Raw genomic sequence first — 13,878 nt, 5'->3', positions numbered from 1 at the left:
GCGAGAAGGGTAGCTCTAAGAAATCGTTGATGCAATGAAGGTTGAGATAACGCACACAAATCTTTTACAAATTCGCACCGAGTCGCTCCCAAACGTCAAAAGTTTTGTTTTGCTTATTAATATTTCATACCAAAATATTATGAGCCCGTGCGCGGCCTTGTGTGAACGGGCGAGTGACAGGCAAATACTTTACAGTTGAGAGATTAAACATAAAAACGCCCTGGCAGCTTTTATTGGCCTCCGTGTATTTAATTGTCTCAAAGATCAATGCGAAGTGCTGACCCTAACGCAGCATCTGTCTGTCAGCATTAGCCATAACTCGGTTTCCAAAACAATGCGGTCAGCGGCAAATGCACATCTGAGCGCAACATGACGAGCTCCTCGCAAAACGCTTGTATTTTCTCTTAACTCTCAGTCATGTTAAGGCAGTCTTTCTATTGTTATTCTATAGAAGATACAGTCTGCTGGTTCACAATCCGCACTGGAATTTAACCCTGAAACGCCAGCAGGAGTATAATGGCTCGTCTCTGCTCCTATGGCCCCTCCGGGCTCCAACAGCAGCAGCAGCAGCAGCGGCAGCAGCTCGTACCCGGTCCGAACCGCCTGCCATCCTCGACTCCTCTTATCAACCTCGGGGCTTTGGCCTGGACTATATACCGCAGAGACCCATTAATCAAGGAGACACCACGTTATACACGGTAGACTGAGCGACAGGTCTCGTCAGAGTTTCCTGCATAGTTCTGTGCTGCATATGCTCAAAGTCGAGTATCCCATGGGCAAACGCACGTGCACCGCGCGTATGTTGCGGCGGTGATATGTTTATTTAATTGCGCTTTATTCCCTGTGGCGAGGCGACACATTTTGCTGGAGTTTCGGCATCGTGCTTAGTTGAGTATCAAAAACACCGCTCATTTATTCTTCTGCTGCTTACAGTAAATGCTTGTGCGTCATATGGTCGCGCGCGGCCCTGCGGCCCTGCGTCCCTGCAGGAGCGTCGTTTGGACCCGTCTATTGAGGCTTCTCTCGTCCTAATGCTTTAAACCGAGAACGCCCGCACCACCTCGTGCGCGGTTGGAAATGCTCCATGCGTAAATGTCTGCGGTTTGCCTCTTGTTATTGCAGGCTCCGCGGGCCAATGCTCCGTCCGTCCCACACCCCTTCAAATACACGGGGGAAGGGAATCCCCGTCTACTGTAAGCTGGCGTTTCAATATGAAGCCGTGCTTGGGGATGTTTACCATAAATCGTAGGTTCAATTGTTTATTTAAACCGCCCACAATGTGGAGAAAGACAAAAGTAGACATATTTCCGTACAAATCATAAATCTTGCCTTGGGATGAAACACTTGCGTGTTTTTAATTGAAAACTGAATATGTTTTTTTCCCTAAACACGTATGAGCTCCTTGACACTCTTAGTACACTCATAAAGTTGCAAGATATTAAAGATGAATAGCAGTTGTGTGTGAAAAGGAAAAGACATACAAGTAACCACATTTTCATGACCCTTTCCCCTGTTCCTTCATCATTAAATTAGTTTACCCCTGTCCCGCTGAAAAAGGAGAGAAACAGTCCGCTAATTACACACAAATGCTTTTAATAAATGTTTCATAGTTTTAAAAAAATGAAAGGGAAAGTGCTTCAGACATCCACCGTTCAAGTTTCTATTTTGAGTGCAGCTGCCCTATATATATATATATAAATTTATTTATTTATTCACAAAAAATCAATATACAAGAAACCCCAGAAAGTTCACAAAAATAAATATTCAGTTTCTTATATAAACAACCAGTGACTTCAAATTCCATGTCAAAAACCTGACCTCAAGTATAGTATCAAAAAAGCGGAGAGAATGCAGAGGGAGGGGGGGGGGCGCCGCCTCTCTCGCTGCTGCACGATGCAATTGTTTACATTGATAGCGTCACTGTCAGAGATCTATTTGTCTTAATGGTGGAAAGGCCCTCCCAACAGGCCATTACCACCATCCCCGTCCCTCGGCCGCGCATTGTGCGCGCTGCGTGAGAATAGGCTGGTTCGTCAGGGGGGGGGCGAACCCGCACAGCTTTTCGGGCGCGGGGCTGTTCCTCTTCCTCCTATGCCGAGCGGCCTATGCTTTTGACACGCGGATTAAAGGTTGAAAGCTTCGCTCTCGCAACACAACAACTCCCCGCTCGCCCGCCGCCCACCCCCACCTCTCAACCCTGCGCGACCCCCTCCGTTTTACTGCCAGCCTGCTCGCATACCAGCTCGCGTCGTCGCTTAAAAAAAAAAAAAATTAGCCGGTTTTCAGGCTGAGTAATATAAGTTCAAGTTTGAACTGCGAGCTCCAGAAATAAGGCCCATGAGCTGAGAGAGAGGGGGTCATGGCTGCAGACTCCTGCTCCTGACACATTGCTAAACATATACCATATGGACCCACACTGATTAAGGAAGCTTTTTGTACATTTTTCCTCCTTTTTTTTACAATCGCCGATTTGATAGTTTCTTCCATCCTCTGAATGAATGCACCATTTGCTGTGCTTCTGAGGAGGCTGACATCATTCACGGGCTTTGGGGTTTGTTGTGATCTGGCTCGCCATAAGCTGGGCCTCTCTTTGTCGCAGGCAGAAAAGCCTGCCAATTAGCAGAGCGCGTCCTGCGCCGCCATTAAAAAAAAACATCTCGTTTGCCTAAAACACATACATGTGGACGCACCTTCGGCCACACGGTCCACTGCTGTTCAAGGGCGAGAGTGCGTCTACACTGTGGATAAACCGACCTGGGTTGTGCTTTAGGGTGGTGATGCGTCTGACAAACAAACAAAGCACGTTTTTTAAAAAAGTTTTTTAGATTGTAGTGGCTGTCACAGCTAATATTGGGTCATATTAGAAAAATTCAAGTTTAGCTGGAGACAGTTGACTCCACCTGAAAGTAGAATGGTGGACAGCAGAAATGAGCATACTATTAAATTATACCCACCCAAAAAACATCACCTATTGTTGGAAATTCACATGTGATTCCTAATTAATCTAAATTGCTCCAGTTTGGCTTTTTTATCCAGAAAAAAAAAATAATGAAACCGTCTTTTTTTCTCATTTTCAAGTCGGAAAAGCTAAAGCCCACAAAGACCCACAGCAGCATCAAAGTGCAATGCATTAAACCTCATCTCACGTGCTCTGTCGCGTTGTTAGGGTGTTCAGCATGGCTGGAAGGTGTTTCCCCACCGTGACTGCGTTGGTAGCTGCCCCTACGCGGACGTTGCCGTTATCTCAGCGTTTCTGCACCGGCCTGACGCCAATACAGATTCATTCTGGCACAAATGTGACGCAGGGCTGAGCCTACGGGGGCAACAGTGGAGTCAGACGTGGAGCCCAACGTGCCGTGAAGGGTCTGAGCTTCATTCTCCTTGATTGTCTGTATAAGGCCTGTGTTGTGTCCGTTTGTGCACAGTCACACATTTGTACATCAGCATTTTAAAAGAGTAGAGATAAACCAGAGCACTCCAAAGAAAACCCCCCGACCACCAGGAATAAATTCCTGTCAAATCCAATAAAGGCTTAACTGTGAGCATGTATGTAGACATTAATAAACTCATTTTTAATATTTCTCTGAAACTGAGATACGGACATGTGGACCATTGTGGCCAAGCTGGTCATTATGACAGTCACGTAGGAAATTACAGCGTTGATATACAAAATATACCAAGTGGCACACAATGGGAAACCCTGATTTTTAATCGAGTTCTATTTACTCTCGGTTGCAGCTAAATAAACATAGCAAGGAATGCTGTGATTACTTAGAACTCCTTTCGTTTTTCAGACAAAGCACAAACCACTGAAACCCTGGCAACATACAATCCAACAGGTCGAGAGTAGAAAAGCAAAGAAGGAACAATAGAGTTCAGAGGGAGGAATCGAGTGAGCACAATAATGAAAACGCAGCATATTGCTTAAGATTTGAAACACGAGTGTTGTAAAGCAGAAATCCACGTGCGATGCTTCAGTCCCGTGGCGGTTTTACGAGGTTCCAAACGGGGGGATCGCGTGGGTCCTCCTCGATTCAACTTCAAAACAAAGCGGAATGTAAATCCATTCTTAAAGAGAAGAGGACAAAATAGATTAAAAAAAAAAGAAATACACGCCGATGAAGTTGGGAGCGTTAAGACTGAGAGTGCGAGTAGGTTGGGAGTGCACACGGTACTGGCTTTTGTTTTTTACTTTAAAAAGGGGCAGCTCAGTATTTCCTAGTTCTCTGAGCGCATGGGGGAGGGAGAATGTGGCCGCCTGGCTGCCACCTCCACACGGGGTGAGACGGAGGGGGAGGTCCGGGGCCCCTCAGCGAGTTCAGGGAGTACGCGGGGCACAAGTCCCCGTCGCTGCCAACAACCAGGGACGGCGGCGACGGGAAATTTGCCATCAGGCTGAAAGGCATTTTTGCGGGCGATGCTACGTTGCTGCGTTTGCGTCTGCTCGGTAAATCCTCGGCGGACGCGTCGTCGCAGGCTGCGAGGCGAGACGACGCGGAGGAGGCAGTCTTGTTGACCCTGGGCACACTTTGTTTTGTTTGCGTCCTGCAAAGGCGACTCTTTTTGCTCCCCGGTGCCCTGCAGCTTCTGCCCACGTGCTCCCCCTCGTCGGCGCGTGGGGTGTCCTGGGTGCCGCCGCATTCCTGAGGACCGCAGGGGGACGTCGGGGCTAAGTCGGGGCTCCTCTCTGGGGCTTTGATGCAGTTAAAAAAGTCCCCCTGCTTGATGGATCCGCTGGAGCACGGGCTGCTGCTGATGTCCGCTTTATCTCCCTTGCATTTAACGGCAGTGGCCTGGCTCTGGTATTCATATTCATCACAGCTGTCCTCCACTTTAACTTTCACATTGTGCAGGCTGAAGGGTGGCGTCCTGGCCGTCCTGCCGCCGTCCGGGTGGGACGCAGCGGTCACAGGGGGCTCCTCCGCCTCTGTCTTTATCTTTTTCAGCGGCGTGGGCAGTTTCGGGCCGCAGGCTTTGGGCTCTCGTTTGTCGGCGCATTTTTGGAGCTTGGCGTCTTTGTCCGGGTCGCACTGCGCGCTCGGCCCGGACGTGCATTTGATGGGATGCGCCGGTGCTCTGCGTGAGGGGTGAGGCGCCCTGCTCCGGGTGACTCCCAGCGAATACGAGGCAGGTTCATCCGCAGCGTCAGCCCCGTTTAGACCGGTCCCGGGCGGCTTCTCCCGTTTGGAGTCGGGGAAAAATCTCGCCCCCACGTCAGATGAATTAAAGTTTGGTGGTTGCGAGGGTCCCGAGTCATTTCTAGTTTCATTGCATATAAATTCACATTGCTGACGTGTGTCCAGCCCAATGTCTCCTGTCTGTGAAGCAGCAACATGGCACAGTGTCCTCTGTTGTTTGTCTTGTTGCTGCTGGTTGTTATAATGAAACGTGGGCTGTAGGACCAAAGGTGCTTTACTAGTACCGAGACCGACCCGGGCCCGTCTGAACCGGATGCTCTGGACCGAAACACGGCTCGAAATGGAGCTGGAGTCGGACTGAGAGGAGCTTTCCTCTTCTTCTGAGCTGACCTCTGAACTCTCTGATTGCGTATCATCTTCATCCTTGCCTTCCTCCTCCTCCTCCTCCTCCGAGCTCCCCGAATTGCTGGTGGTGGAGAAGCCGGAGCCGAAGTCCGAGTCCGGGTACACCCGCTCCGAGTTGGTGCTGGACTCGGTGTCGCTGCTGTAACCTTCGGTGAAACTCTGCTCGAGGTGGTGGTGATGGTGTTGCTGGTGGTGATGATGATACGGTCTGGGGTCCAGGTAGAAATCCGGACCGAGGTGGAAGGCGCCGAACGACGTCCCGTGACTGCCGAGCGATTTGGGCTGCACGAGCAGCACCGGGGGTGCGTGGTGGTGCGCGTGTCTGCTCCTGCTCCACGAGTGCCTCGCGCCGTCTCTGCCGCCGCCCCCCTCTCGCCTCCTCTTCCTTTTGTGAAGTAGGTCGCCGCCAGGGCGAGAGAGCCTGGACTGAGCAGCTATGGCGGACTGAAGCACCACCGACTGCCGGCTCACCGCGCTCCTGAAAAGGGAGTGCCGCTGGTTCAGTGCAACGCAGTTCCCTGTTATTTTAGCAGTTTCATAGTTTTTCAAGCGTTTGTGGCTGGATTTAGTCGCCGAACGGTAATCCCGTTCGTGGGTCTCGTGGTAAAATTGAGGTAGTTTGGAGTCGGTAAGGCGCGGAGGCAGCTCCCTCCTTCTGCCCGTTTTGCTGTGGAGCGCGAGAGTCTCCGGGACGCCGTGCAAACTAAACCAAACTTTTTCCTTCCACAGCTCGGGATCAGCGCACAGGAGCCCCGAGGACGCGTCCCCGTCTCCGGGGGAGCACGCCGCTTTCGCTTTCCTTTTGTTGGACTTCAACACCCGCTCCGTTTTGCAGGAGAAATACAGAGCCTCCACGTCCTCCCGAGATATGAGCGTGCATTTAGCGGCGTGGAAAGCTATGGAGTTTATTGCCTTGAGCTTCCGCAGCTCCTCCAGGTCGCAGTGGTGCTTCTTTACCTTCAGGTAGTCCATGCGCTTGTGTACGGTGGTCCGAGGGATGTTCTTCAGCAGGTCGGTGAAGACCTGAGACAAAGCAAACATTTGCTTGCCTTTGATGAGCAGGTATCCGAGTCTCACTCCTTGCATCTCCTCAAAGCCACACTCCAAGTCTCCCATGTTTTATGTGTTTGCTCTAATTATTCCGCGCATTCACTCTAAATATAATGTGGATTTTTTTTAAACCAGTAAATGGCACGGGATGGAAAGCTCAAGGCATCCTGACGTTGCCCTTAATCCATCCCCACTGTTGCTGCGTCATGAAAATGCAAACTTTGACATGCGGAGTTAAATGGAGCTACCGGTGTCTAATGGGTTGAATCCCATTAGACAGCATCCACCCGTCGCCTCTTGCCCCGGCCGGGCATGGTGGAGGAATGCGACGAATGCGCCCACCAAGCCTGGGCTGCTGCTACCTGCCTCTGTCGGCTCCACTCCCCTCTGGTCGGCAGCAGGACGAGGAGAAGGTGTACACCACTGCCTCAGCCAGAGGGATAAAATAGAAGGGAGAGAGAGAGAGAGCGAGAGAGAGGGGGGAGGGAGAGCGAGTTGTGAGGGTGGAGGGGAGGGAGAGAGAGAGAGAGGGAGAGAGAGTCGGAGGCAGAAAGAAACAGAATAAGGGATAAAATGCAGCTGCTAATCTTGCTGCTGCTCAGCCACAAATAAAATGACAGAGAGGGGAGGTGCGCCAGTCTGGAGACACCTTCATCAATTAATGCCCTCGGAGTCGACGCCCATTGGACGCCGTTGACAGGTGATGCAATAAAAATGGATATTCCATCTCCACCCCTCCCACAGCCAACCATTACAATAGTTTGGGATTGTGTCCACGGTCTAGCCGGTTTGGGCAAATAATGTAATTCTCACAAGTCCATATTGAAATAGGTGAAGAAAGAGCGGCTGAAAGTCTTCTCGGTTCGCAGTGCGTAAACAAGCACAGGTAGCCTGAGACTCTGAAGTGTCATGATAAGACTGGAATGTATTGTGCCGTCCCCTTCCCGTCCACATAAAATGCATGCGGTAGGAGTCCTATGCGCGATCGATTGGCCTATATGTAGGTAAAGAGTCTGCACTCTGGTTATTTAAGACGGTTTGCTGTAAACAAAGACACTGTTTTTTTCCCTCAGAGCTGCTTTTCTGCGTTCAGGCTGCTGCCCTGACCGAAGCTCAACTCATGCGCTTTTTTTGGCTCAGGCTTTTCTTCCATATGATTTTTCCTCCGGTTGCGTATAGAATGACCTACTTATTCTACGTTATGTGCTGTGACTCTGCAGGCTGATATTTATTTGTCCGATTATACGCCGTAAAAAAAATCAAAGCGTCGTCTACACTTTACATAGTTGCGCATGTGTGTACAATATTCAGACATTTAGGGCAATCTCTCTATATTTCCGCGTGCAGTAATTAACTGTGCAAAAATAAATAAATAATTAAATTGCGAATAGAGTCAACCTCTAGAAATTAATTTACTGTTAATTTAGTAGAGTTCACCAAAAGCGGCAAATCCCAGTTAAACTGTAGGATAGTTTTCGCCCCGGTAAAACAAGGGCGAGCAGTGATTCGAGTGTCTGAAAGTGCAGAGTCAGGGTTGGTTTTCCCACAGCAGGTTAACGCCGTGGCGTCGTAAAACATCCGCTCAAAGCCCACATTTAATTCTAATTAATTAATTCACAAGATATATTGTAGCAACACTATGAAATATTTATTCTAATAATTTATTTATTTTTTTAAACGCATCACTATCAACAGGTTTTTAAATAGACGGAACAGGACTATATGGGGGCGGGGCGGTGTACTGGAGATAGTCACCCTGTGGTGTTTCTATTATAGGAATACTTCTGCCTGGTGTCATGCATAATATCGTGCAAACGTTTTTACATTTTGTATACACATACACACACACACACACACACACACACACACACACACACACACACACACACACACACACACACACACACACACACACACACACACACACACACTGATATGCGGACGAGTACAGGATACGGAGCAATAATGTGAGCGTGTAGTATATTATGTAGGCTAATTGTCTTAATTACCGGTAGGTCTACAGAAGGCTGTTTGCACTGGCTATTCTGTTTCGCCCCTGAGGCAAATTTCTTCAATACATTCTGCGCTATGTTCTCCCTTTGTTATCTATAAAACACGCAAATCCCCTGTGGCCCGAGCTTTACGGGCAGTGCTGTGCGCGACTGGGCGAAGGACCGCGCGCTCCCTTCCACAACGTTAAGCCCGTTGCCTATTCACAGACCCACCTATGAACGTCGAGTTGCATCGACGCTACCTCGGCGTTACATCAGTGTGATGCGTTCGTAGGCGTCGCGTTAACTGCTTGTTGAACATCTGAACGTGTCTGGATCACGATCAAAAACTGCACGCAGTTTTGGACTGTGAATAACAATTATTGCTGCGAAAGTGATGGGCCTTATGGCGTGCGAGTACGCGTGCGCGCTTGTTGATTTGGGTCATAGTGTTGAGTCTTGAAATGCCAGCTTTTCAGTTGCGTCAATTGTCCCTGCAGCATTTTTCTCGTGTACTAAAACGTATGTAGCCTCTCATTTAAAATCACTCTCGTTCTGTAGGCTACACTCAAGATTTGCTGCAGTGGCTGTACGTAATGCGAAAACAGAATTGGAGAGAGAATCAAAAGTTTTAATTACAGCAGTACTGGTCTGAAAAAACACATTTTATTTATTATTGTTTACTGGATAAGCCTAAAAGTTTTATCGAAGGGAGTAGAGTCTTATACTATAGGGGGTTCGGCTCACTAGTGGATAAAACACACTGTGTTCATGCGCCATTGTGCAACTATATCATTGTTTAGCATACGTCCAACACCCTGATTGCTTCTAGCTCTCTTCAGTTCCAACACCAGTATTCTCTACGGGACATGCACGTCGAGCTCCTCTCGCTCTGTTTACAGCACAAACTTGCTTTTCACGTGGCGGCCCTATATAGCGGCATTAATACGTGGATCATGTGGAGTTTCACGGACGCTGCAGAGTGAAGTGAGAGGAGGGGCAGCTTTCTGAAGTCCGGATCCCCGGGGAAATAACTCCTATAGTGCGGTGCCCGGGTAGAGCGAGGGAGAGACAGACAGTGAAGACTTGTTTCATCCCACCGTCCTGACCACACGGTATTCCGTTGGGATTCTGTTTTTTCACGGTTTGACACAACACGTGTTTATTGTTTCTCTCTGATTACATGCAGGATCACCACTTATTCAGGGGAGTTAAAGGTGTAAAAGAACTCTTTCCTGCGAACCCAACGCTCCATGGGTTTCGATGAGTGTAAATATCACAAAATAGATTTTACAAATCTAACTACAATTGTTAGTTGCTGTTGTATTAAACTCAGTGAGACTGTAAAAAATATTTTATACGGTCAAAATCAATCAAACAATTGCTAGATAGCTTACATGTACTGTCTCATAATATTTAAATCAAATTCAATAAAAAATGTTGTTATGTCAGATTACGGCATTTGAAGCTATACAATTTCGACCTATATGCATCTGTGATTCTGTTTTCTGTTTAGAGCTCTTATAAACTGTCTAAAACAATAATATCACAATGAAACGATCAATGAATAAAATAACATCATTTATACAAATCTGGCTATTTCCCATTAAGACCGGGGACCTTTGTTATGCAAATCTATAACACACCAGATGCACAGAGCACTTATTTCCCCCTCTCGTGCGCCTGGAAGTCGACCGGTCTAAATGGGAGGGTATGCGGGGCCGAGTGTCCGAGGGAGAGACCTCACGCACGGCGGTGGATTCAGTGTGTACTGACGTGGGGGAGACGTCTCAGACCAAAATGTATAGCAAGTTTGGGCGAAACAAAAATCTGTAAACTTTTAGTGTTACTGTAATGTGGGACCGTGGTTTGGCTACGGTGTAGTCTGCTTAGTAAGATTTGCAAAAAGAACCGTAAATAAACCAAATTATTACAGCAGATGTCTGGATGAAGGTCTCACCTCCATTTTATTTGTCCGCTGTGGAGCCTAATAGTAGAGATGGACGGATTAGGGCACAGCTATAGACTCATACACGACCGGTGCGCCACAGTTTTGCGCAAGTTGTGCACATTTTGACAAAAGTGAAACTTGTTTGTGCCAAATATGAACCCAGTGGATTTCTTTATTACATGTCACACACTTCGCACAGTCGCTACACGGAGACGCCGTTTCTCGTCTGACGTTTACGGGGCTGCTTCTTCTGGTGAATTCAATACATTTTTATTAGCCGATTACCCATAAAAATATTCCGGTGCAGGCACGCTTTCAAACGCAAACCAGCACGCTGCTCGCGCGGCTCCGCGGCGTTTGTTTTGCATCGAGCATTTATGGAGACACTTGGTCAAGGAGGCGCAGTCAGTTGTAAGAGCATAGACTTTTTATGACACAAACCCGCTGCCCCATGCCAAAACAATGAATTCCTCTCCACCCCCCACCCCCCCGGGAGAATGTGATTTTACATGCAATCCGAGCCTGAAGTGTGTGCCGACAGTGGTGGGGGGAGGGCTCTCTTCACCTTTCACCCCGCCATGTTGGGACTGTTTGTATTTTTTCCTGGGCCCCTGTGCTAGTCGCCGACCCCATGGGTAAAAAAAAAAAACGGAGTCTCAACGTGGCGTAGCCAGGAAAGGAAGATTATAACTTAGGAGCGTTGGGTTCGCGTCACAGTTCAGGTCATTTCATGCTTTAGGGGGAAGCTGGAAAGAAAATCACCTTAAATGATCAATGTGTAATCATTATAAAAATAAACAGTTTAGTGAGCAGGTAAGTCTTTATTTTGTGCCCACTTCTCATAAATATGTTGATGTGATGGAAATGTATTGCCACATATATTTCTTAGCTCTGCCATATACTATATAAAAATACAAAAAGTCAGTTAATGAATTAAAAATATATTTATTTAGTTTAGTAGTTTATAGATGGTTTATGCTTTGATCTAGAACACACAAAAAACATATTAATAACAAACTGATTTAAGAAAAAGCATATAGCATCTGTTGACCAACATAAGTGCTTCAAAATAAAAGTTGTATATACTTTCAATAATAGTTTGTTGACGCTTGTGAGCTTCAGTGTGTGACAGAATTCCCCCCAGATTGATTCAGTTTTCTGTGGACTTGCCCTGTAACACACTCCCATCTTTTGGATGCAATGTTCAAATTCATTATTTAGAACCACTGTGATCTGCAGCACAAATTCTTAGCTACAGCGTGTTTTGAATATCACTAATAATGTGAGAAACACACTACAACTGTTGGACAATCAAGCAATGAGCAGGAGTTTATGCATTTCACTTTGCCATTTTAGATCCTGCTCTTATGTCACAGTTTGAAACCTTTTGGATATTTGATTTTGGATACTTAACAGTCCAAACTGTGGTCAGGTGTATTCCAATGCTGCAGTTAGTGAGGAGATGTTCATGTAAACTAATAATTGTGAAACAGATGAAGGAGGAATGATTGTAGACAGGTTAGACTCAAAAACAGCACTGAGTAAAAGGCAGAGGCAGAGTTTGCCAAGAAGAATTTAAAGTATTAGGAAAATTATTCTCTGGTCTGATTAGTCTTTGATGAGAGTCTTTGAGTAGAACAAATACAGACGGGTCCTTGAAGAAAACCTTCTCCAGAGCGCATGCAATGTGTTTATCTTTCAGAGTAACAATGACCTAAAGCATGCAGGCAAGATAACACAGGAGTGGCTCCAGGACAAGTCTCTGACTGTCCTTGAATGGTCCAACCGAAGCCCAGATTTAAACCCCACAGAACAAAGATCTGAACATGGCAAATCACAGCCAGTCTGTTAAGCCTGGGAGGATCAGGAAAGGAATGAATTGCATAGGTGTGCAATAGGACCCAAATATATAATTGTTGAAAAATAAAAGTCTTCTAAAAAACACTAAATATGTCATTTGGAAACGTATAAATGAGAGTTTTTCATTATTTTATTTGAATAGACTGAATTAAAAATTCTAAACACAATTTTCTATGAACAGGCTGACTTTTTAAATCTTAAGTGCTGTGAAGCCTCAGAGTCACAATACAAGCCAAAGAAAGAAAGAACATGGTGAAGCATGACTGAGGACACTACACTGAAAAAGGAAAAACACTGTTGGTCCTTCAAAATACTCCCACCCACCGTTAATCAGATATATACATTTCAAGCATGTTGCTTTAATCTTTGATTTCTATTCTCCCACCCATTTCCAACTTTATCGTTGTACATTACTAGATAACATACTGTGCAAGAACACACTGGCGGAAACACTGAAAATAGCTGTAGAAATTCTACAATAAAGCGTTTCTGCGGCAAAAGAATGCAAGAAGAATACAACATAAGGCAGATGTTATTTCCCAGACTCTGGCCTGTAGTAGAAATAATGCTGCAGCAGAGAATATGAACAACAAAGGCCTAAAACAGAGAGAACAGTGGTCCTAATCATAAGATATTTTAAAAACTATAAAAGCTCTGAGTGCCATATGGGCTGTGAGGTCACCAATAGTAATAGGGAGCAAACAGCGTCACTGCAATTTTCTGTCTCAGAGAAAGCTCTTCTCTGACAACCTGAGGAGCATTATACATGATTCGTGCAGACTTTGACTTAATCAAGTGCAAGTTGTAAAAATCATTTGCCATTTTCAGTGTTTCAGTAGCTATATGGGCCCCTCCATAACCGCTGCCCCCTCCTTCGCCTCCCTTTGTTCTCTTCAGCTCTAATAGGTTTTCCCCTGCCACACACAATTCACTTTTTTTCCTTTTCCCCAGATCCCCATCCCCCCCACACCCCTCTTTTAGTGCAGTGCCCAGTGTCGACTGGAGCATTTGAGCAATTTGAAATTAAAGCAAACAATGGGCAGGCACTCCCAGGGACCTCTCGCTCACCATATTACACGGAGGACGCTCGTGTGCTTTTGCGCATTATTGGCAAGTCATTATGTTTCTCTGGAAACCGAGAGCGGGAGCTCGCTCAGAGGAATCGGTGATGCAAGCAGCAGCTGAGTGCTTGGAATAGCATGTATGTTCTGGCAACAGCATGGGGATGCTGTCAAAACAAAACTATATGTGACATGTATGATACATCCCTCAAAGCTTTTTTTTAATTATCCTTGGAAAAGCTTTTTTTACGTCTTAGTCAGCACTCTAATTAGACCTATATTGTTGATATTCATTATGTTGAAGTAGCATGCTGAAAAAAAAATATTGCAGGTACTTGCAAAACATAACATTAAATTGTTGAAATTTACAAACAGAAATCGTCTGATTTATTTTTTACACTATGAAGGGTTTTTAAAATCTG

At 46.4% G+C, this 13,878-nt stretch overlaps 1 protein-coding gene across 1 annotated transcript; it reads right to left on the bottom strand.

Annotated features, from left to right (window-relative positions):
* Positions 1-2,255: 2,255 nt before the first annotated feature.
* On the bottom strand, positions 2,256-7,006 carry skida1 (SKI/DACH domain containing 1). Its single transcript, XM_029148517.2, has one exon. The coding sequence runs from the start codon at positions 6,657-6,659 to the stop codon at positions 4,209-4,211; it is 2,451 nt and encodes an 816-aa protein (XP_029004350.1). The 5' UTR covers positions 6,660-7,006; the 3' UTR covers positions 2,256-4,208.
* Positions 7,007-13,878: the final 6,872 nt, after the last annotated feature.

This window comes from Betta splendens, chromosome 4, assembly GCF_900634795.4.
Source record: "Betta splendens chromosome 4, fBetSpl5.4, whole genome shotgun sequence".
Taxonomy (NCBI): Eukaryota; Metazoa; Chordata; class Actinopteri; order Anabantiformes; family Osphronemidae; genus Betta; species Betta splendens.
This window is presented reverse-complemented; position numbering and strand designations above follow the sequence as displayed.